The sequence below is a fragment of the Epinephelus fuscoguttatus genome, linkage group LG1 (genome assembly GCF_011397635.1).
Source record: "Epinephelus fuscoguttatus linkage group LG1, E.fuscoguttatus.final_Chr_v1".
Lineage (NCBI taxonomy): Eukaryota > Metazoa > Chordata > Actinopteri > Perciformes > Serranidae > Epinephelus > Epinephelus fuscoguttatus.
In genome coordinates this window covers 16793532-16818974 of record NC_064752.1, presented here as the reverse complement: position 1 = coordinate 16818974, position 25443 = coordinate 16793532, and the positions used below count along the sequence as shown (strand labels likewise).

The following is a 25443-nucleotide window of genomic DNA, read 5'->3' as shown; positions in this document are numbered from 1 at the left end:
CGAACCGTCAAACTGTCAGCTACAGACACCGTTACCTCTCCTGTTGTATACCTCAGCGTCTAACCGAGCTGTGGACAGCAGCCATGTTGTGTCTGAGAGCCCTGCGTCTGTCCAGCTCTGTCCAACTGATCGTCAGACACACAGATGCGGCGAAGAAGGTTTTCATCATCCAGCCAGCATGTTGTCTGAGCACCAAGTCAACAACGACGTCCCAGCGACCGCCGCCAACACACTTGGATCCTCATCTCAAAATGTAAGTGTCTGTGTGTGAGGGGACAGTAGACAGTGTGAGTGTCAACACCTGAGTGTCCTGAACAGTGAGGACTCTCTGAGTGTCCTGCAGCAGCCACACTGAAATATGAGTTTGACTTGGGCCTGTATCACTTTGTGAAGACAAACTCAAGTGTATTTATAGGCTACTGTATATTATATATAGTTACTGCTGTAATGGTGGACATATTGGGTAACAGTTACCAGCATATGAGCTATAAATGAGGCAGTTTTTAAAGTGTGACATCTAAGCTTCAGAGATACCATATTTACCCAAATTTCAGGTGAACCTTTAACCCTTTGAAACCTGAGCAAATTGGCTTGATTCCATCGGAAGAAACATTGGAAGAAGACAGTGAGCAACAAAAGAAGAAATGACCCCAAAAAAATTGCAAGAAATTAGTAAAAAGAGAAAATTCAAAACAATAAAATTAGTTAAAAAATAAAGAAAACAAATAAAGTTAAAAACAACAGAACACCTGGACCTGGAAAAATTGCTCAAAAAGTCTAAAAAGTCTGTTCCATCATTTTAAATATGTAATTATAATAATTATAAATTATCATTATTGCATATTATTGTTATAAAGTATAATAAAAATAATGTTTTATTTATTTATTCATTTTCCTTAGCTTTTTCTCCCTAATTAAAAAAAAAAAATAATTTACTAAAGCTCTTTTTTTTTTTTTTTGCTCATTGCCTTTTCTCCATGTTTTTTAAAAGAAATTGTACAAATTTGCTCAGAGTTCAAAGGTATAATTACTTGCCAAAGGTGCCTGAAAGCAGCACAAGAAAAGTGATGTTGTTCAGGTTTCAACAGGTTAAAAAACAGAGACACAAAATATAAAAACAAAATAAAAAGAACCTGCTTTTATTTGAGAAACAGACCTGAAATCATCACACATATACAAAATAAATACAACGTTTTGCTGTGACACTCATCTATTATCTGCAAATGCATCTGAAGATTGTCTTGTTTCTTGTATAGGTCACAACATAATGACTGAGGATTAAAACCCATTCCCAGAATCAGTTTGTCCCAATACATTTATATTTTTGACAACACTAATAGTGATATTTGCAGTTTGCTTTGCGGATATTTTGCATGACTGAACAGCCCAGCTGTGTAACAGTTAACCTAATTAGCAGTTTAGAGGACAACTATTGTTTCAGCCATGTCTTTTGCAGCTGTGTGTATGTACATAGTAAGTGGTCGCTTTTCCACTTATTAAAGAGTTCACTCCTCCCTTCTTCAGGAATGTCCATTCAAAGTCTCCCAGCTCCGGAGTGGAAGACATGCTGTTCTACACCATCACAGAGGGAAAAGAGCAAATCCCCATGTCATACTTTATCTCTGTAAGTAACTACAGGAACACGACCAACCCCTGAACCAGCATCTATCTGTCATCTGTCTGTCTGTCTGTCTTTCCATCTATCTATCTATCTATCTATCTAGCGTTCTAGCGTTCTAACATTCTAGTGTTCTGCCTATTGATCTATCTTTCATTTTATCTATTGTTAAATCGATCATTCATTCTTATTGTTCTATCTGTCTGTCTGTCTGTCTCTCTATCAATCGTTCTATTGTTCTATCATTCTACCTATCTGTCTGTCTGTTTGTCCGCCTATCATTCTATTAATCAATTGTTCTATCTATCTATCTATCTATCTTTCTAGCGTTCTACCTATCGATCTTTCGTTCGATCTATTGTTCAGTCGATCATTCATTCTTATTGTTCTGCCTGTCTGCCTGTCTGTCTGTCTGTCTGTCTGTCTATCTATCTATCTATCTATCTATCTAACGTTCTAACATTCTAACATTCTAGTGTTCTACCTATTGATCTATCTATCTTTCATTCTATCTATTGTTAAATCGATCATTCATTCTTATTGTTCTGTCTGTCTGTCTGTCTGTCTCTCTATCAATCGTTCTATCGTTCTATCATTCTACCTAGCTGTCTGTCTGTTTGTCCGCCTATCATTCTATTAATCAATTGTTCTGTCTATCTATCTGTCTATCTATCTATCTATCTATCTGTCTAGCATTCTAGCGTTCTACCTATCGATCTTTCGTTCGATCTATTGTTCAGTCGATCATTCATTCTTATTGTTCTGTCTGCCTGCCTGTCTGTCTATCTATCTATCTATCTATCTATCTATCTATCTATCTATCTATCTATTTATCTATCTATCGTTCCATGATTCTGCCTCTCTGTCTGTTTGGCCCCATATCATTCTATCATTCTATTGTTCTGTCTATGTATGTTTCTATCTATCTATCTATCTATCTATCTATCTATCTATACGTCCTTCCATCCGTCCGTCCGTCCGTCCGTCTGTCTATTGTTCTATCGTTCAATCGTTCTACCTATTGATCTATGTATCTGCCATTCTAGCTATCGTTCTATCTGTGGTTCTGTCTATCATTCTGTGGTTCTATCAATCTATCTATCACGTATCTATTTGTCTCTCTGTCTGTCCTTCCGCTTGTCTATTGTTGTATCGTTCTACTGTTCTATCTGTCTGTCTGTCTGTCTATCTATCTATCTATCTATCATTGTATTACTTTATGGTTCTATCATTATAATGTGTTCATCTGGTCTTGTGTTGTTCACAGGCCCTGAAGAAAACGGGTCTCCACCCGTCAGACCCTCGTCTGAAGGACTGCATGGAGAAGTTTCGACAGGCTGTGAGGGAATCTGTTGGTGAGGTGATGATGGACAGAGATCTTTTCCACAGGTGAGACAGGTGGTTCGGATTGAATCAAACAATCAGATGATTAGTGAACTAATAAACAACAACTCACTACAACAGCTGAAAACCTAAAGTGCGTAGATGCAGTTTTAATGGGCCCCCAGTATGGCTTTGTGTCTCACTGCTGACTGTCTCATGGTGTTTAGTTTTCCATTCACCTCCCAGTGCAGGCATGACACCAAACTATTTTTAGTCTGACCTTCCCACAACAATCCCTTCTAATGAAGCATTTGTTGGATGTGACCCGCTGTCTCTCTGCGTGTCTCTGCCTTTATCTTTCTCATTTCCTCCCTTGTCTTCAACACGTAGTTCACATTGCTGATTAAAAGTAATTAATTAGAAGTTTAATTACACTGTGAAGAATGTGGAGGAAGTCAGAAGTACAGAAGTACTGTGATCACATCTATAATGTAATGCAATTTAATTAATTCTTTTGTGAATGTTACATGTTTGCCTAGACTGACTGAAAGGTTTTGATGATGATGTCGTTTCTAAGTCTTTAATACTGCAGAGTAATCATGCCATGAACCCCCAACCCTGCCTCCCATGGAAAGAACAGGTCTTGTAATATAATGCAGGTCATACAAAAATTACTGATAATTATTAGGTTTTGCATACAACCTCGAATCATTTCATGGGAATCTAATATTTCAGTAATTTAGCAGTCACTCGTTGGACCTGCAATGAATCTGGTATTTACCTTTAAACAAATATACCAAAAGAAATGTAATGTGTATGGTCAGAAATTTGTATGACATGTAGTGAAATATTCCTTTAACTCGAGAAGCCAAAAACTGGAGGTGTGAAAGTCAGTGTTACGTAGTTAGTGTGTTCCGGACACGTCAGCTTTATTTACTGTCATGATGATCAAAGCAAAGGCCGGTCAGTTAGGCTGATAGCTGGCAGCTGCTGCTCTCTCACAGCTTAGGTCACTTTTGGGGAAGTTACATAGATGGAAAATAGGTGGAACTGGTTGGGGAATATTTAGGATCGCACTCACTCTGGGGTGTCGGTCGGAACACACAGATGGGAGACAGGATGTAGATTTGACCATGTAGTGGCTCATTAACACAGCACAGCAGTGAGGCTGATTGAGGAGGAGGATCTGAGTGTCTGGCTGGGTGTGTGGGTGTGGAGGAGGTCAGTGAGGTATGGAGGAGCGAGGTTATGGATGGCCTTGAATGTGAGCAGTAGGGTTTTGAATTGGATGCGGTATTGTATGGGAAGCCAGTGGAGTTGATGGAGGACAGGAGTGACATGCTGGATGGATGGCGTTATGGTGATGATCCGGGCGGCAGCATTTTGGGCCAGTTGAAGTTTATGGAGGGATTTGAGGGGGAGACCAGTGATAAGGGTGTTGCAGCAATCAAGACGAGAGGTAACGAGGGAGTGGACCAGTATGGTGGAGCTGCTGGGTGTGAGGGAGGGACGAAGTCGGTCGATATTGCGAAGGTGGAAATATGCAGCCCGGGTGACGTTATTGATGTGGGTTTGGAAAGATAGAATACCATTAATATGAAGCTACTCTCATTAACACAATAACACTCCTATCAGTGCTCAAAGTATTGACATCAAACACCTGCCATCCATCTGGCTGGGTCACACTTTAATAGGGCAGTAACAGTGCCGGCAGTTAACGACTACACAACGACCTTAATGAACAGAAGCTAACCAAAGCAAAGTCTGTTTGGAATGGAGAGTCTTGCAGCAGTGACTTGGTGTGTGCGCTCGCCCCCATCCAAAGCTGGCTCGAGTGTGGCATGTGCGCCACCACCAAAGAGGTCCACCTTACCAGTCTTGGACTTTATTACAATAGACTTCCATTAATTTCCTGCAGATTACCCAAACACTAAGCAGGACCACGACTTGCCTAACCCTAAACCTAACCTTGACTTCACCCCATCTTTAACCTCACCCTAACCTTCGTCACTGAACCAAAAATCTATTTTTGTGGGCACATGGCTTTGGATAAGCTGTCCCCACTGAACTCGTCCTGAGTCTGGTGTGTGTCCTTGAAACTAACTTCTACTGTCTTCTATTTTCATTAAGTGCTCCTGAGTATCTCTGCATTATTGTTTTTCCTTCAGGTGTGTCGGAGGAAACATCGTCCTGCTGATTCAGGCCTTCAGAAAGAAATTTATCATCCCCGAGTTTGACGTGTTTGCACAGAAAATAAATGAAATCTACAACACGGTGCAAAACCAAAGTGACGGGAAGGTATGCATTTATTTGTTCATTACTGTTTGGAGATGGGGAATGTGTTTAACCATTACTAGGCTTGTATAAAGGTTTTGAATGAATCACACAAGAAGTATGTGATATAATCAAAAACAATCTGCAGTTATAGACTGGCACCGCTTTCTTTAAATTCATACTGCCTTCTCAATATTTGCATGCATCAAAACTAATATTGAAGATGTATGGTGTTACTGTATGAGACAGAAAATGCACACTGTAGGAATCCTGATCGTGTCCCATTTCACTGACCTTTCCTTATACCAACTTCCTGCTGGTGCAAAATCATTTTCTACTGATGCCTCCAGTGCTGCGGTGCTTTTACTTGCTCTGAATATTAAACTGAATGATTTAACTGTTGCTGTGTTTCTCTTTTGTTTCCTGGCTTTAGGTTGCAGACTACATCCCCCAACTTGCTAAATTTAATCCAGAACTGTGGGGTGTGTCTTTGTGTACGGTGGATGGTCAGAGGTAAGAATTACATATTGACAGATAGAGTCTCACCACAGGCTCCATTTAGTCATCAATAGACAGTTTCCCCAGTCTTCCTTCAATTCTTTTCCTGTTTAGGGTAACGGGGGGCTGGAGCCTATCCCAGTTGACACTGGGCGGACACCCTGAACAGGTTGCCAGACTATCACAGGGCTGACACATAGAGACAGACAACCATTCACACTCACATTCACACTTATGGACAATGTAGAGTCACCAATTAACCTGCATGTCTTTGGACTGTGGGAGGAAGCTGGAGTACCTGGAGAAAACCCACGCTGACACGGGGAGAACATGCAAAATCTGCACAGAAGGACTTGAACCCCCCACCCCGGCTTCAAACCAGAAACCCTCTTGCTGTGAGGCAACAATGCTAACCACTGCACCACCATGCTGCCTCAATTCTAGATGTCCAAATTAATTTATTTCTGAGCACTTCTCTTCCTGGTTGACCTAAAAGTTGAGGTTTGATTTGACTAATGCTGAGGAAGACCATGCAATATGATCGAAAGCTCCAGAACAGCTACTAAATGGACCTTGTGGTGAGGTTGTTATGTTAACTCATGTTTCCAAGATTAAGAATGAACGTTCAGTGTTAACAGACTTGTCCTGTCAGTTATAAAACGTTCAGCTTAAAGTGAGCAATCTGATCAGTTACCACATACAACAACGATGACGTCACACATTTCAGTATCAGTCTATGTTTACCTGGGTCCAGACCTTTAAATCCGCCCAATCCACCAAGTTGAAATGGGTTGAAATGGAGAGTAACAAGTTGTCTGACATCAGGCAAACTCTCCATGTGAGGGGGGAAAAGTTAGCCTGGTTAGTTATCTAAGCAACTGCTACAGAATAGCCCCGGTAGTGACCTAACTATGGAGGTGTGGATTGAGCAGTGTGCATCTCCAAGGGAAAAATCACCTGGCTGAATTTAAGTTGTAAGAGCCGTCCTTATTGCAGCTACATCCACAGAGCTGCCATCCACTCTCTTCCAGGTGAAGTAGTCTACTAGCAGCAGAGAGTGAGATAGAGGGGCGGGAACGTTAACAAGCTAGAACACTGAAACCGAAATGTGCAGGCTGTCAGGAGGGCCTGATTCTTTTTAAGATCAATGCTTTTATGAACATAGTAATAAAAACAGTCTAAATTGGAATGTGTTCATAACTTTATTATTTTGTGAACTAATGAACAAATTAACTTGTTTCTCTCCTGTCACAGAGTTGCAGAGTGAAACTGTTTTTTGATATTGGCACAATGTTTTATTGTTTTTTGTAGTTTTCAGGCTCAGTCTTTTGATGAAAGATGGAGGATAAATCTAGAAAGCTACAAGTAGTGCTCGCCGTCTTCCTTATTGAAATGTCCTCGAGCAAGACATCTAACCGTCAAACTGCCCTGGTATTGCTGCTGAGTAGCTGACTCATACGACTGTGGTAGCGCTGAGCAATACTGCCAGACAGCGCAGAACATCTTCCAGGTGTGACTGTCAGAGCAAATTTGTTTCATGTTCAGTGAGACGGGAAACATTCTGTCTTCCTCCTGCAGGCACTCAGTGGGCGACACCAAGCAGCCGTTCTGCCTGCAGTCCTGCGTGAAGCCGCTGCAGTACGCCATCGCTGTCCACGAGGCGGGAACAGAGAAGGTTCACCGCTATGTCGGCATGGAGCCCAGTGGACTCAAGTTCAACATGCTCTCGCTTGATGATGAAGGTGTGTAAGGGCCTCACTACTGTCTGCATTAGTGTGTTTGCTCACTGGGTGGATTCCCTCAACTGAAACTGAGAATAGTACCATCATATTTTAACCATTTTGTATCTTAATACATCTTATATGATATTTTTTTTGGCGACCAAACAAGCAAGAAGTGCCTTCATAAGACGATTACATACAGTAATAATGCAAGCTTTAGAGCTTTCACATATTTCATACTGCATTACAAGCTGGTTACAAGCTGGAAAAACACTGCAAATACCTTACAAACAAACACTCAAGTCACTGGACAAAAAACATCATGTTATCACCGCTGTAACACCATCAAAAGCATCACCTATTGACCTTTGACAGCTTTGTGTGCCTCGCTGATGCTCGTCTAGTGTACAAAGTGATTAATGACCTGGCTGCTCCTCCATTAAAAGAGTTCATATAACTGTAATCAGACAATGGGAGGACGTATAGGACGACCAAAGGAGGCAATGGTGCGGTACAGCACACATCTACTGAGTTTGGTAGATCAGTCTTCTCTGTTTTAGCTACAAACTATTTGGGATCTGAAAATGTCACCTTGAGCACTGCATAACAGTGATGGACATTTTTCACTATTTTTAAGAAAGCCTTTTTCAGGCTGTCCCGAATACCAGTATTTGAGCATCAAAGCTTCAGTGAGAAATATCCACTATTTATCCAAGCCTCAGAGGGAGGAGGATGGAATAGGAGATGAGGACATGAGTCGGACTGTTTCTGAAACATGAGTTTTCAGTCCATGCACCTAAAATAACGTGACAATTTGCCACATTGTTAGCATGTAGGTCGCAGTAACATTAGCCATGAGAGCTTGGGAAAAAAAGAATACTAGAAGCTGTTTCTTACAGTTTTCATGTGATTTGTCAGGCTGGTTGTAGAGTTGTGATATGCTGGTTTCTCTTAAGCATGTCTGGCCCTCACATTTTTGGGGATCATCTTCACACATTTTGAAACTACTCCAGACATTTGACTCCTGCTTGCATATTTGTAACCCTATCAGGTGATCAAACTGTCCCAGTTTCAGTCGTGCTGGACTGCTGGTGTTAGATGAGAGCAAGTCAGAGTCACAAAACGATCACTAAGTTTAAATGTCCTTGACTGAAAATAACTAATAATAGTTAATTCTATTATTTAACAATGCATAATGAGTAATGTCAAATTACTTTTTCTTAATTAGTGGACTATTTTTTGGATAACACAAAACAGAAAAACAGGTCAGACCTGAGACTAAATAAGGCATGCTGAATCACTTCTTGAATCTTATCTTTTCAAAAAAGCCATTTATTAATTTCAGCAGACTGGTTATTTTATATATTTCTTATTTGAGTATTTTATTGTTTTTATCTTATATTGTCATCGGTTATTCTATTCTTTTATTTTGTATTACTCTAATTGTTTGACATATTTGCTGTACCTCAGTGCAGTCTACAGGGCAGTTAGTTGCAAACTTTGTTTATCTGCCTCAGTGATGGTATTTTATTCTTAATTTTATTTTTATTGGTCTTTGTATTTTCTTGAAATTGCCTCATTTCATTTGCTCAAATCCGGCATTGTTTTAAATCCAGGATCAACCATGTAAAGCACTTTGTTTTGACAAGCACTGTATAAATAAAGGATATTATTATTATTATAAACAAATGATAATAAATGAAATAATAAATGATCAATATTTAAAGTAACTGTCATTATCAGAAGAAAGCCTGTTTATTTTTTTTTACAGCTGAATTGCAGCATGTACAGAACTTCCTTAGACTTCATTATGGCACTTTTTTTTTAGTATAGAAGTCCTTGTTAACATTGTGTCTTATCTCGTTGTCCTTTCCCCCAGATAAACCCCACAACCCCATGGTAAACGCTGGAGCCATAGTGATCAGCTCTCTTATCAAGGTAAACAGACAGACAGGTACAGCCTCGTGTCATAGTGACGAGTCAGCACATTCAGTAAATCACTTTCCTTTTAGCAAAGTCAGTGCCACAGAAAATCCTCGCAGACTATTACTTTGGAGTCAGATAAGTGAAATTTTTTGAACATACAGCAGCTTGATAAGTGCTACTCAAAATAACAGAAACCATCTTTTGGAGACATTCATTTGATGTGCACTTTGAGTTTTTAGCTTGGCCCGCACCATCTGCTTACATGGAGGGGGTGGGGTTTATGAACTGAACTGCAGCCAGCCACCAGGGGGCGATGGAGATGTTTTGGCTTCATTTTTGGGGAGCTGTCATGTCATCCATCTTCATATACAGTCTATGGGGCAAAACTGAGCCTTCATTTTCTAATGATAACTTAAAGTACAAAACTTTTCTATTTTCACATTAAATAAATAATAAACTAGTCCCGCCACCCCAGTTTGGCCCTGCAGTGTGTTCTAGTTTGGAGCCTGCGGGTTGTTAAGTGAGTCTGTTGATATGATGATGATCATCATGGCGACGCCTCGGGGAAATGTCACAAAGCAGCAGTAACAAGTTATCAATACATCTTTATTTTTTAGACATATTTAGACACAAATCTAACCTTATTGACTGCTTCTCTTTAACACATTCAAAGCTTGTCTTACAGATTCAAATCAGAAAAAAACAGTTTTATGTTTCCCACAGTTGTCTGCAGTTCTGTTTTGTGATGTACTCCCTGAACTCTATGTGAGCTCTGTGCCTTGTAATCACTGCCTATCTGTCGCCTTGTGCTCCACCAGATAACAGGGTACTAAATTATGCAATCAGCTATACATTTATGTATTGTCTTAAATGGTGTTAAAAATAGTACTGAAGTCATCGGTCATCAGTTGAGTTCAGTGTCTATGAATGTGAATGGCATGAATGTGGCAATTACAATCAACACAAGCCAATGACTCTCGCTTTGTTTTCAGCCTCGTTCAAATAAGGCAGAGAAGTTTGACTATGTAAGTAGTGTGACTCTGATTTTCCTTTGTTATGAGCATGAATATGAAGCTGACGGTTGATGATCTGGTGGTCAGATGTGCCGCATTACACTTAAAACCTTTGTCTTTGTTCATCTAGGTGATGGAGTTTGTGAAAAAGATGGCAGGCCAAGAGTATGTGGGATTCAGCAATGCCACGTGAGTGTATTGTCGAATAAATTCAAGGTATTTTAAGTTAAAATATCTCCCTTTAGCACACCTAAGTTGACAGACAGTGCTGGGCAAATTGCCTGTCCACTGCTCTATTGCATTATTGATGTTTCAGTATTGACCCCCTTCTGCCTCTCCGTCTCAGGTTCCAGTCAGAAAAAGAAACAGGCGACAGAAATTTTGCCATTGGATACTACATGAAAGAGAAGAAGGTCGGTTACAGAAAATGCTGAAATATGTAGGATTAGAGATGCGTTTTGTTTTCTGTTGCATCTGTTTGCCTAATGCTTTTATGTTTCCATGACATCATCTTAAAAGATACACTAAATAGGATTTTCCTAAAAAACAAACAGAAGTAATCCCTTTCAGTCGTCACTCAAGACCCACTAGAAGTGTGTGGTGGTGTGTTTTTCTGCTTGTATTTTCCTATTTTCCTCTTAGTCTCTGTGTTCAGGATGTTAATGGGCATATATGGGCACTCAGGGGAGGTTGGGACTTAATAGAAAGGTAGCAACCAGGTGCTAAACAGTGAGCAGCAGGCATACAAAAGACACCGAAAAAATGCAAATATAGTGAGGCGGGACACCAAACGAGAGTGAATCTGGGGTCGGCATTTACTTGAACTACTGCAGTAAACGTACAGTAACAGACAGTTCTGCACAAAGTATGTTTAATGTTCACATACTCATGTCAAACTGACTGTTTTGAAGTAACGTTTCTTTGAAGAGACAAATTATTACTGTTTTTTCATTACAGATTTATGGGCCAGTTATTTTCTTGATTACAGTGTTGATTAAATTAAAATAGAAATAGAAAAAGAAAGAACTTTATTCATCCCCGAAGGGAAATTCCACACCATAAAATAAGTTCAAATAAGTGCATAGATAGAAATAAAAAATCAAATTGAAATTAAATTAGAATAAAAATTGCTCATTCTTGTGACACCAAAGAAAAATGTGTCATTAATCACAGAGCCAAATTTGAATGATTAAAAAAGTAGTATATGAAAGTTTATAAAATTAGGTTTCAAAATCGTGAAAAAATGAGCTCTGAGACGCTGGGGGTGAGTCCGCAGAAGGAGCTGAAACAACAGACTCGAGTAAGCAGCTAACCCAGTTGCACACAGTCTATGTTAGCACAGCACACACCCTCCGAATTGAGGAACAGCAGTTCAGCAGTTAGCAGTAGCTCACACCCACAGCAATGAGTAGTAACTGCTGCTGGGCTAGGTAACGTTAGCCGACTTGGGGCGCCACACTGAAAGGTGCTGTAATGGCCGCTATTTTGCTTGTGTTTATATGATTGTAGTGTTTGACAAAAGGGGGGGGGGGGCTTATGTTAAGGACGGCTCCGGTGCATCATCCAGCATGCTTGTAGGCCGCCAGAAACATCCTGGACACAGAAATGGTGAGAAACAGTTTAACTCCAAAAACAGTCTAGCTCAAGTATTCACTACAACACAGTTCTCAGTATTTTCATATGTTACGCGTATAATGTGTTAAGGAAGAAATCACTGATTTTGCTTAACCCAGACTTTAATTGATTCATTCTGTCTATGAATCATCAGAAACTGAAAAATTAAGGAGTAGCAATGTTATATCTGTTTACACTGATATGAAAAAGAGAAAAACAGCAAATCCTCTAATTCGAAAAACCAGAGAATGTTTGGCTTTGACCCACATCTTAATTGATTGTTTCAGCTCTACATATTATTTAATATTTTGAAAACCTTAGTATTGTTCTCTGGTAAAGACACGTTTTCTTAATGTAATTTTGTCTCTTTATTTGAAAGGGTGTCTGTCTTGCACCCACTATCCCCGCAGGTATCTCTAGCCACAGAATTCACTTAAATGTTTTCTCCGGTTTTTCATTACAAAAAAAAAGTCTCTCTATCCATGTTTACTACCGTCATCAATTTGCCAGATCAGCGATTTTGAGGCCAGCTGAAATCCCTTCTTGATGGCCTCTCCATACATCTCCCACACACGTCTGTACACTGCCAATTTATCATGTCAGAGGGGTTGTTGATGACCTTTTCAGCCTGTTTGAGCAGGCAGACTGCTTCTTGATGTTGTGGTTGCATCTGAACTGTGCTAGGACGGCATACTTCAGTCAATCAAACAGTGACGATGATTATATTTCATTCACCAGTGTTTTCCTCCGGGAGCAGAAATGATCGATGCTTTGGACTTCTACTTCCAGGTACACATCTCTGCCACGAAGGGATCTTTTCATAAAGAAGCAGCAAATCTATAATGTTGAGTAGCCTGATATTGATTCAGCTGTAATGAAAGTAGGTTTGATGGTTTTGACCATGAACTGATCCTGTTGCGGTTTCAGCTTTGCTCCATCGAGGTGACCTGCGAATCAGGAAGCATCATGGCCGCCACTCTGGCCAACGGAGGGATCTGTCCAGTCACAGGCGAGCGTGTCCTGAGCGCCGAGGCAGTGCGAAACACTCTGAGTCTCATGCACTCGTGTGGCATGTATGACTTCTCTGGCCAGATGGCTTTTCACGTGAGTAACAGGAAGAAGTGACTGTGCCATCACACGTCACCCCTCAGAGTGATCATTTCGCCTACGCTGTGAAGAAAACACTTGTCCATTCGTTGACCTGAAATGAATACCACATCTCTCATCTCCTAGGTGGGCGTGCCAGCCAAATCTGGTGTGTCAGGTGCCATACTGCTGGTGATCCCCAACGTCATGGGAGTGATGTGTTGGTCTCCTCCTCTGGACAGAGTTGGAAACAGTGTCCGGGGAATACAATTCTGTCAGGCAAGATTACGAGCGTTTTCAAAAACACATACTAATGCACTGCCTGTACTGCCTCTGAACCCACTAGCAGCACCAAAGACGGAAGGACAGTTCTTCAGTCTTGACAAAGGCAATGATGAGTGGATCCTGCGGCGCGCACACACAGTGGCAAAATGTGCTGCCATGTGGCACGGTAATCCACAGCACGGGAAACCACAGGCGAGAGGTGCGTGAAGGGCTCTCCAAACAGCCACAGGGAAAAGGCAAACAGAAACCAGGAGCATAGCAGCAGAGCTCTTGGTCAGGGGACAGAAGGCTGAGCAGTTTAATGGGGAGTCAGAGACAGGTGAGATCAGGAACAAGGAAGTTGTCTGGGAATAAATGCTGGAAAGTCTTGCATGAGTGTGACAAAGAACAATCTGGCAAGGAGAGTGTGTGAAGCTGGAGTTTGTACACTGGCAGGAGGTAATGATCCACAGGTGAGGGACATTAGCTCCCACATTATGTGGGTGTGATGGACTGGCAGGAGTGGGAGATGTGTGGACAGGTGATAGGCTGGCAGGTAGGTGTGGTGGAGAGGCAGGATTACTGGGAATTTACGGGGTTTACTGAGAGAGTGGCATGTATGGCAGGTAGAAACTGCACACTGTTGCTGAATACAAATTACAAGGCAATTTTTGTAAATAGTAATTATAATCCATTAGACTATAAATATAATTTTTTTTCTCTTAAAACATCTCAAAACATTTTAATGCAAATAAAATCCATTTTGTATTTGTAGCATTTACAGTTGGTCAAATCAAACTACACTTATTTAAGAAGTATTTCATCACAGGAAAAGTGATTTAGTCATAAAACTAGGCTGCAGCATTTGCTTTTGCTCAAGGGATGAAAAACCTACAACTACCAGAATGCACTGCAGTGCACTGGACCAATAAACGCTCCCACTGGTGGGTGACGTAATGCAAACATGGCCATTTTTCCTCAGGAAACAATATGGCAGCTGGCTGGTAACAAACAAACTGGTATTACAGATAAGCAATAAGCTGAAATACGTTTCTGAAGACATTTTAAATGAGAAAAAGGCAACACAGTAACAGAATCTTGATTCATATTTGATCAGTGCTGTCTGTTTTACTTCTTGATTTCAGTATTTTCAGCCTTTTTCACAATACAGGAAACAGTATGGTGCCCCTTCCTGTTAACAAACTCTCATATTACAGCCAAACAGTGCACTAAAATATGTTTCTGAAGACATTTTAGGTGAGAAATAAGCAGAATCTTAGTTTATTATTTGACCATTTGATCTGAGATTGAGGAACAGGTCTCTCTCTTGATCTCCTTCTATACTCTTTGTGTCTGTACAAAAATCAAGGCTGTGGGGTGTTGGTGGCTTAGTGGTAGAGCAGGCGCCCCATGTACAAGGCTGTTGCCGCAGCGGCCCGGGTTCGACTCCAGCCTGTGGCCCTTTGCTGCATGTCACTCCCTCTCTCTCTCTCCCCCTTTCACACTTGTCTGTCCTATCCATTAAAGGCTACAAAGGCCCCAAAAAGGCTGTTCAGTGAAGGCTGAGACATGATCTTTGACCTCATGGGAGCTATGGGGCATGACACATGCATGTAACTGGAGCTGTGATGTTGGAGGGTTACAGGAGACGGCACTAGAAATAAAGGGACGGTGTCTGCTTAGCTGCTCTTTGGGTGTGCTGTTTTTAGCCTCCTTGGCTGCACTTGGCCTGACAGAGCTTTTGGGTACTCTCAAATGAATGGCAGGAGATAGACAATAGAACGTTTGCAAATAGAAGGCATTTGCTTATGGTCAGAGTTGTAATTCCCACCCATATCTTTATTTTTCGTACAAAAATATTTCAACCTAAGGCCAACTGCGGACAACTGGTCGAAACAAATCAATCAACCCCACGTTCTATAATAGTGCGCCAGCTCCTGACTGTTTCGCCAAGTGCAGACCAGATTTATTTTTACCAGATACTTTTTAACCTCTGACAAAAATTAGAGAGGGCAATCTATAGTGTGAGCAACAGCTCAAGAGTTAGTCAAACCAGTTAACCAGTTTATTAACAAATCCAAAAGGCTTGAATTTTCTGCTAAACCTTTGTTCATTTTTTCTGATAAAGAGCTCGTCTCAAAGCATAAAAGTAATATATATGTCCTTGAGCATTTTCCTCCTCTAACAATTACACTGTGTCTTATCACCCTCAGGAGCTCGTCTCAGTCTTCAATTTCCACAATTACGACAACTTGCGGCACTTTGTCAAGAAGCAGGACCCTCGCAGACCGGAGGGAGACGACAGGGTGTGTTGCTTCGTCAGTTTGTTCCTGCTGGTGTGTTTAATGTGTGTCTCTGCCTCTGTGTTTATGTTGTTTCCCTGCATTTGCAGAACAAGTCTGTTTTCAGTTTGATGTTCGCCGCGTACAGTGGAGACGTGTCTGCCCTGAGAAGGTACATCACCGGCAAACCTGATTATTGTTTTCCCTGTATAACAGATGGCAGTCATAATGCTAGCAGCAGGTGTGGGTTCTGAAAAACACACAGATGGATGACAAATTAAATGAAAAGCAAACATGAAGTGTAGTAAACTGCTTCAGTGCTGCCTGGCATAGATTTTCTGAAAGGGGTAAAGGGTAATTTCTGTTTTTATTTCTGTGCGATTTGTAAAATAACTCATGAAGTTTGTCTACAGAACTGAAAATAATCACACTGGTGCTTGCATGCTGATTAGCTCAAACATATTTACAATGCTAATATATGTATTTGTGGTTCTATATGTATATTACTATTGTATTTTATGTATCAAAGAACTGTACTGTACTTATATTTATTCCTTCAGGTTTGCTCTCTCATCCATGGACATGGGCCTGAAAGACTACGACTCTCGAACAGCGCTACATATCTCTGCAGCAGAGGGTGAGCTCCACATGATCTGCTCATCTGTGGGTATGATGTTTAGTGAATGAGCAACACAAAATCAGTTCTACAGGAAAAATATAAAGCAGTCAGGGAGCAAATCTGTGTGACCACTGGGCAAAAATAAGTCATCCTAGGCTCCTAGAAATCACATTTACAATTAATTTGAAACAGCAAATATGTTGGTGGGAAATGTAACGCTAAGCAAAGTACATTTTCTATTCACATAATGAGGAAGAGTTGCTAATTAACATACCTGTCACAAAATTGTTTATACTGAACATATCAGCAAAATGTTCACTAACAACCTATTTCATTTGTTTTCCACCAATATAAGCAGTCTTGTAATACACAAACTGCCAGTCAGACTTGGCTGCTCAACACAAATATTTGGCTATCGTTCCTTCATTTTCGTATAGAGTGTGAGAGTTAACTACTCTAACAACGGATCAGAAATGTGCAACATTTTCTGCAGACACTAGATATCAAACAAACACCAGAGACTGTATTGTATGAAGTCGCTGTGAGCTGTAAATTCACCACTTCTAAGCAGAAGGCTCAGAAGTGGGGCAAGACCTCTCCTCCTCCGGGCAGCTGCCTGTGCCAAAGAGCAGCATGAAAGCGAGGAGTGCTCACTCTGCAGCCAAAGCTGGAAACCAAAACGCCCCCAGAAGTACCCTGCACACTGACTGGCAATTAAAAAAAAGGCTCCTCGACTTGAAGGAATCTCAGCTGACTGAGCAGTCTCCGACTGATCATTTGAATCTCTGACTTTCAGAGGGCAGCCCTACAACTATCACTCGTAGAGTCCGAGGGGGGTCCCCTGCACACGGCTCGAAATGTAGATGTAGTTGAGCCAGCTGCCAGCAGCTAACGGTACTAAAAGTGTGAACATTGCTAACATGGTGTTAACATGAAGGGGAACCAGAGTGTGGGCTTTAAATGGTAAATGGAATGGACCTGCACCTGTATAGTGCCTTTCTAGTCATCCAGCCACTCAAAGCGCTTTTTACGAGTCACATTTACCCATTCACACACATTCACATGCTGGTGGCTGAGGCTACCATACAAGGTGCCGCCTGCTACTCAGTCTTTAACACACTCACACACTGATGGAACAGCCATCGGGAGCAATTTGGGGTTCAGTATCTTGCTTAAGGATGCTTTAACATGCAGACTGGAGGAGCCGGTAGATCGGAAGATTGGTAGCGCGGATCTTCTCATCGGTGGACTACCTGCTCTGCCTCTCAGCCACACCTTGACATAGCAAATAGTTGTTTGTTGCTATGTTAACGTTCTGATTGTCATGTAGAGAACCTTTAACATTTAACCAAAATCACGATCTTTCCTTGAGTGCTTTTGTTCCCTAATTCCAGGGGTGGGTAGTAGCACTTTACAAGTAATGCACATGAGTAAAAAAAAGTATATATTTTTAAAGGAACGAATACCTTTCAAGTTCCTTTTTAAAAACTGTACTTCTACTCTCTACTGGAGTAGATTTTGAGCCAGTAATCTGCTTTTTACCTCACTGCATTTGCTATTTATGCCTTCGTTACAATCAATATGCTCTAAATTTGATCGAGTGAGGCGAGAGCACATGAGGAGCACCTTGTACTTTGAATAAATCATTAACCAGGTACTTCTTTACAGGAGAAATTGGACTTTTTTTGCATAGTATAGAGAGAACTGGACCCAAAAGCATGGCTCAGACAGCTGTTCAGTTTAAAGTGGATTTATTTTCAATAAGGCAAGAAGGAGTGTCTTGGGTTGATCCAGGGCACTCGGGTGGGGGGTGGGGTGGGGGGGCAAACAGGCTGAGCAGGGCTGGAAACAGGTTGGCAGTGAGTGTGGATCTGAGGCACAGAGAAACAAGGTTTTGGCAAAAAACAGGCTGTAGTCAATGCCGCAAGGTAGACTGGCTTTCAGGTGAGCAGGCGGGTTGGCAGCAGCAAGATTGATGAGAGCCACCCCGAGATACAAAGACACAGAGAGACAAAGGAGGAGCCACAAGAAACAAAGGGGAGGGAGGAAAACAGCTGACACACGAGGAATGAAGGAAAGCCACAGACTATGACACTTTTACTTAAGTATAGATTTTCACTACTCTACCAGCGACTGCCTAAACACGTGGAACATAAATTAAGTTAATGTAGTGTTGCATTAACTCAAAGAAAACATAGTCTCTGGAAATAATCCACGCAGCGATTATGTTGTCACCACAACGTAATTATGAGAACAATTCACTAATATCCACATTTAGTCTCTAGGAGACAGGGCCGCTCCTAAAGGTCTGCATTAAAAAGCAAAACAATGACCTCCAGTAAAACATGAAACATAAATAAAACAGGTTTAATGAGGATTGGTTGACATAGCAACCTGAGAGCACCGTTATCACACGCCCACAAAGTTCAGTTAAACTTTGTTCAGAGGAAAAGTTGTATTTTAAGTTGCATAGCATGTGCACAGCTGTAATTAGTGCTAAGTTAGATTTCACTACATTTGATTAACTATAGAGGCACGGTACCTTTGGCTCACATTATACTACACCACTAATGAATCCGCTCACAGAGCCTTACAGAGCACCATATGGCGAATATTTATCTTGTGTTGTGGTCTGAGTTTATTCACAGCACAGATTAAATGCTGCGCTGCAGTGTGTTCAACAGTTACATTTCTCAAGAAGAGCCTCGTAAGCAACTCATTTGTATACAAGATAAAAATGGGAGTAATAACAGTTTTCTTCCAAATGAAAAAAAAGAGACTCCTAAATCTGATTCTGAGTCGTAATGTGACTTGAGGGAAATATTCATACATCTTTTTTTTTCCCTGTGTAATTTATATTTTTAGCAGCTTTGTTTTCTCCACCCCTCATTTGTCATGCTTTTAGACAAACATGTAAATCGTGAGCAGCCTGCTAGTTTGGGGCAGTGCGAGTTTAAAGGGTGTGTTGCTTTTGCTTTGGTTCACCAAAGTTATCAGATAAAGATTGTCTCTGTCGAACCCTCCCAGGTGGGGATCTGTAATCTGTCGTCTTTTGTGTTTATTCTCAGGTCACATAGACGTGGTGAAGTTCCTCACTGACACCTGCAAAGTCGATCCATTTGTAGAAGACAGGTGGGGACGGCATTTGTACCATCTATCTCTTTATCCTTTAGCTTTGAATTTCATCACAGCTCCTTCTGTTTAATCCTTTGATCATGTTCACGTGTTTTAACCTCTGGTCTGTTTCATGTTGTTTTCAGATAGAACTGTAAACACATCTTTAGATGATGCTTCTACTTTGCCATCTGTCTTCCAGGATGAGATTTGTGATCTTAGTGAGACTATGTGATTTAAAAAAAATGTCTGATTGAAAGTTAGTTTTTTTTACAGTGAACTGAAAATGTATGGTATGTCTCAGACCCACAAACATAACCACAGCCACACAGAGTAGGTACAACCCAGCCAGCATTTGTATGAGGGGCCCATACAGGTACAAAATGGGCTGAAAAATGGGCCCGATATAGGATTGTCCACGTGTTCCATATTGAGCCCACATTGGTGGGTTTACCCAAGTACATTTCATTCTGCATTGTGACGTATTTCCCAGTGTAATGAAACATTTCAGCAGGGTACAGTTACATGTGAAATTTAAATCAAATCCTTCGCACTTAATTGGACCACTAAAAGTGGGCAGGTTTAGAGTTTTGCAGAGCTACAGTGGACTGCTAGCTACACACACATCTCTCTCAGCAAGAGAGATAATCGAATGAATAAATGAGGGATAAATAAATTAATTGAACAAGACCGCAGCCACATTGTTTTGGAAAATAAGACAAAAGTTTTATTGTTGAAAAGTGGGTGTGTCATAACAATGAGGCCCGGACAGTGTAACGCTGACGGGACAGTAGAGTCAGAAAGAGAGAAACGAAGTTTGTCGTATGTTCTATGTGACGTTACATGCTGGAGTGTCCACTGTAAAATGCCCTGCACATAACATGAAGCTGTCACAAATACCACCTTCCTGAAAATGAATACATCTAGCCAGGGGGCTCGTAACCACCGTGTTTTGGGGAAACGAAGACAAGGCTAGCTAGCTAATTAGCTCTGTGCGGCTAAATGTTGCAGGTTGATAGATGGGTGGATGTCAGGATATCATTCTAGTTTACGTAAGCACACGTCTTATTTTATTTTATTTTTTTTAGGCATATAGTGTTAAACAAACTGTCAGGAGATGTGATCTACAAGGGTTATAAACACATTTAACTGCTGAAATTCTCCATGACATATCTGCTGATCCCTCCTCATCTTTACCTTTACTCATGGCTGTGCAGGTGGGGGAACCTACCGATCGATGATGCTCTGCAGTTTGGACACGATGAGGTGGTGAAGGTGCTGAAAGACTACCAGCTGGTCTACAGGCAGCAGGAAACACAGAACACAGGGGCTGAGCATTCCTTGAAGATGGACCCCATCGAGGGCATGGTGTGATGCATTTAAATCCCCACACTGCAACATGTTAGGGCATTTGTGCAATCTGTCAGGTTTGGAAATATGAAGGTCTAGTTGTAGCACCCGAAATGAGCGCCAAACAAAGAAGAGGATATGACTGTATGAGTCAGGGTTTCCTACAGCTTAAGGCAAGTTAGAGTTAAGACTTTTAAAGGCTTTATTATTGCCACTCAATATAAAGTGTCAGAACAATTTTATGAGACATAAAATTGGATAAAAAGGAGAAATGGCATCAGTTACATAGGATTAGGGACAATTTTGCCCAAATTTATGTAAGATAAAACCTCACTTTTTTGGTCCAGTAAAACGTTTGATCAGTGGTTCCCAACTGGTCCAGTGACACGGTCCACATTTCTCCCTAGTCAAGGTCCACACAGTTTAAAATATTCAGCGTCACACTTACACACACATACACACTCACTCTACAGCAGGGAAACGACACTTCAAAATAAAAGCTCTGTGCCTCATGGTACATAAAAATAAAGTGTGTTTTTTCCAAACATGTCACATTTGTTAGAACCGCAGCCCACTTTTGGACCACAACCAACCAGTTGGGAACCACTGCATTAGTTGATCTACCTCAAATGTTCAAAAGAAAAAAGTAACACTTTCCAGGCATGCGATTTTGTGTTTGTCACTCTGCATATGAGATTCCACTGCCTTGATTCCCATTGTGCCGTGTTTTAAGAACGTCTTTGCATGAAATACACAGAGCCAATATGCATTGCCTTGAACCACTTTTAGCCACAAAATCTTAGCCAATTTTCATTAAATTTGCACCTCCCCATCTCATCCAGGGTACATCAACAGCTGGGTAGCAGACAGTGGATGCTCTGCTCTGAGCACCCCAGCTGGAAACAAAATGTTCTACGTGACATAAATGCAAGAGGCATTTTTTAAATTAGTTTAATTATTTTGAGATTTTACAATGCAACGCCATCAAAAACATTTCATAGAATCTTACTTTCTGTTTCTCAGCACTTTCAAGACTTTTGAATGATTTATTTAAAACATTTTAAAACCAATTAAGGCCTTGTTTTTTAAACAAATGAATGCAATGCCCTTTAAGACTTTATAAAGATCCACAGAAACCCTGGTGAATATGAATTACTATGCAAACTGCAGAAAGGGAAAGGAAACTGTTTGGAATATGCAAATAAACTAGACAAAAATACAATTTAAACAATAGGCAGAGTAAAGACAGTAACACCAAGCCAAGAATACATAATTTGTGCATCTGTGTAAACAATAACAAGCTGCAAACAGCCTCATTTCAATTTAAGAAAAAAAGCTGGAATACATCATCAACCTGAACACAGTGTTCATGTTATGTAAGATTCATGTATATGTAACAAAAGGGTCTCTGTGTCATTGAGGAGGGATTTGATAAACTCCAAAGATGGATATTTGTACTTGCAAAGCTTCACATATTTTACTATCATCAGTTTTTAATATTTAAACATTTAAATATATGCAACTATTTGACGTGTTTGGATGAAAAATCTCAAATTTGGCGTATTATAAATGGGGGAAAGGGGAAGGCATTGTACCCAGTAAACCTAATGTAGGATTTATTGTATATATTATGTTCTGTGGCTGTAAATAAGAGCACTGGATTCCTAATAACACTTTATTGTACACAGTGTTGTGACATTTGTGCACATTTTAACTGATTCCAGAGAGTGTGAAATATTTTGACACTGAAGAAATCCATTAAACATATTTTGTTTATCTGCCACCCACAGTTTCATTTTGTTTTGATTTCATGTAAGTCATTACTTCATGCAGTGGGAAATTTGTTGTTAAATATTAAGCAGCATCCACTAAATCAGCTGAACGCAGGAGCACATGATGGAGAAGCAGCAGGAGAGGTCTGCAGTTGTCAGGAGGTGGTCGCTAAGTGCCATTATTATGAGAGTGTGCTTCGCATAATTATTATTTTTCCAGGAAACAAACAGTAAAGAAATAACTATTATCCTTTGTAGCTGTGGCTACAAAGAATACAACTAATGTACACTGAGTCATGGCCAACTCATTTAAACAGGCTTCTGCTCATCTTTATTTATAGATGTAGAGTTACTGAGCGCTGACTGACTGTCCCTTTACTCATGTGGCTGTTACAGGCTGAGATGCAGGCGAACACAGCAGTTGCAGTGCATCCTGTGCTTTGTAGCTTCCAGCAGATGGCACTGTGCCACCATCAGAAGGCATTTCTATAACATCAGTGACGTACTCAACAGAGCAGCTTAGATCCCTGCAGGAGAAGAACATTACAGGGCAGAAAATAACTTACATAAGACTGACCTGACATCCAGAGAGGCCGCAGCCACCTGTACAGGCTGGGGTGGTCCTGACAGGTCCTCCAACTTCCTCCACTGCAGCAACAGGCAGGAAGTCCTGCTTCAGCTGGGCAAACAAGACGCCACCTGCTCTGAGCCTCACACACTGTGTTTATGTGTTTATTTCAAATTACAGTCTTGAAATCAGCTACTCTCCCACATGGGAAAGAACTGTATTGAACTGGGTTAGAAGTAGTGTAGATATCCAGCATTTTAAATGTTTGAAGGGAAAATCTATCACACATTTCCTTGCCGTTTTGAGCCCACTGGTGTAAGTGGAACAGTTTGTACCGTGCACTCTGTCCTCAATAAAATCGACCATTTGTTGGAAATCACCATCTTGTGGAAGCTCAGGGCCCAGTATTCATTCTGAACAAAATAAATTGGCTTCTTTATAATCATGGCAGACTGGTGTCTGTGTGGATGATGTGAACTTGCTGGCACTTAGACGATTTAAGCATCACAACGAAAGATGACCTTAAAGGGACAGTTCACCCCCAAAATCAAAAATACATGTTTCTTCCTTTTATCTGTAAAGCTGTTTGTAAATCTAGATTGTTTTGGTGTGAGTTCTAGAGTGTTGGAGATATCGGCTGTAGAGATGTCTGCCTCTCTCGAACATAATGGAGCTAGGTGGCACTCGGCTTGTGGTGCTCAATGTGCTGAAAAAGTACATTTGAAAAACTCAACAGCAATGTCTCTCTCCAGAAATCGTGACCCGGTTACTCAAGATAATCTACAGACCTTGTTGGGAGCAATTTAATATAGGAACTATTTTCTTTCTTCTAAACTACACCCACCACCCTGCACGGGTCCGTTTTTGAAAACTTACACCCGCCCATACCTAGCCTGAGTGTCAGACTGAAGCTCCCAGAACCTTGAGTCTGACACGGCTTCCACTGAAGGCGATTTACAAGAGGGAAGGAATTTGATTTTTCCCTAACCAATCAGTAGAGATCAACGACTCACCCAGAATCTGACGTCATTAGTATCCATGCCTCGGAGGTGCCGAAAACAAGCGAGCATTGCCCGTTTAAAATGTCTCCATCGTCGTGCATGCCCAGCTGCATTGAAATCCAGTTTAGCAGCTTCCTTAATTTGGTCCTCCATTAACGCGAGTAGTGGCGAAATACCTCGATAGCATCGTTAATGTGGTCTGTAGGATCTGTAGCGGTCGCCATTGTTGCTATCCTCACCAGTTACCCACCTGTGGACAGCTTGACATCAGCGTGGCGCTGATTGGCTAATCGCTAGACCCGCCCCCACCCCCGGCGTTCATTGGTCCTTCCATCTTTTGGACGAGATAAATCGCAAATTCATTGCAGTATGCCAGACCAGAGATGCAAGTCTACTCAGTTGAGTGGGCGGGGTCTATGGTCTGGAACCAGGCTAGCCCATACCCGTAAAGCTCAGCACCAGCGTCGACCCATTACCCTTCATTATGTCTAAGTCAAAGCCACACCCATTAATAAAAGTCCCACAACCTTACTCACACCCATGATTAAACACACACAGGCTACAGTCACTCACATTAACCTGGGTTCACTGTTCTTGAATTACAAATTCAGCGGAGGAAAAGTTTCTTTCACTGGCTGTGCTCGATGCGGGGATGGCAAAAACATTCTGTGCAATCACTGCCAGGTTACGAAACATTTAGCATGCTCCTTCGGCCACCATAGAACCTCCAAAGGATCCTCCGTGGGTGTCTTGAACTTGATGTAGGCTGCCACCTCATCCTCGGATGGCATTTTTATCAATGGAGTCCTCTATGTCACTGACAAATATTTATCATAGGGTCAAGGGTTCGACTTCTGTCATTGACTTTTCAAAATAAACTGAATTGTGGTTTGATAGCAGTGATTTAGATGTCAAAATTTTTCATCCAGAGGTGCAGGACTCTGCCACCAACTGTATCACCACACAGAAGGAAGCGTGCATATATTAATGGACAAGTGGCTCAAGCATGTGGCAGTGTGAGATGTAAACTGTAAGCTTTAACATTAGCTAGCTAAGTGGTGCTAGGTGACCTAGCAGTGGATGCAAACTTCCTTCTGCTTGGTGACTTTGAATAACCGGGTCATGATTTCTGGAAAGAGACATTTCTGTTGAGTTTTTCAGATGTATATTTTCTGCATTTGGCGCACCACAAGCTGAATGCCATCTGGTTCCACTACACCGGAGAGAAGGCAGACATCTCTAAGGCCAATATCTCCAACACTCTGTAACTCACACTAAAATGATCTAGATTTATAAAAGGCACTACAGGTAAGAGGAAAAATATGTATTTTTTTAATCTGGGGGAGATACCGTCCCTTTAATGAGCTGGATTTGGAATGAAATTGAACCCTACAAGCTTT

General features: G+C 41.1%; 1 protein-coding gene across 1 annotated transcript; it reads left to right on the top strand.

Moving 5' to 3' along the window:
- gls2b (glutaminase 2b (liver, mitochondrial)) lies at positions 1 to 22478 on the top strand. The gene is made up of 18 exons (XM_049583283.1): positions 1 to 253; positions 1525 to 1624; positions 2886 to 3007; positions 5110 to 5239; positions 5649 to 5728; positions 7292 to 7455; positions 9314 to 9372; positions 10353 to 10385; positions 10504 to 10562; positions 10720 to 10786; positions 12726 to 12776; positions 12915 to 13091; positions 13221 to 13352; positions 15551 to 15643; positions 15730 to 15791; positions 16180 to 16256; positions 19307 to 19370; positions 20570 to 22478. The coding sequence occupies exons 1-18, from the start codon at positions 84 to 86 to the stop codon at positions 20724 to 20726; spliced, it is 1797 nt and encodes a 598-aa protein (XP_049439240.1). The 5' UTR covers positions 1 to 83; the 3' UTR covers positions 20727 to 22478.
- The last annotated feature ends 2965 nt before the right edge of the window (positions 22479 to 25443 follow it).

Excerpts from the sequence above, each read along its gene's own strand:
- gls2b (XM_049583283.1), top strand. The coding sequence starts at position 84 with ATGTTGTGTCTGAGAGCCCTGCGTCTGTCCAGCTCTGTCCAACTGATC. Across the intron at positions 5,729-7,291 it reads TGTACGGTGGATGGTCAGAG|GCACTCAGTGGGCGACACCA; the intron begins GTAAGAATTACA and ends TTCCTCCTGCAG. Across the intron at positions 7,456-9,313 it reads GCTCTCGCTTGATGATGAAG|ATAAACCCCACAACCCCATG; the intron begins GTGTGTAAGGGC and ends CCTTTCCCCCAG.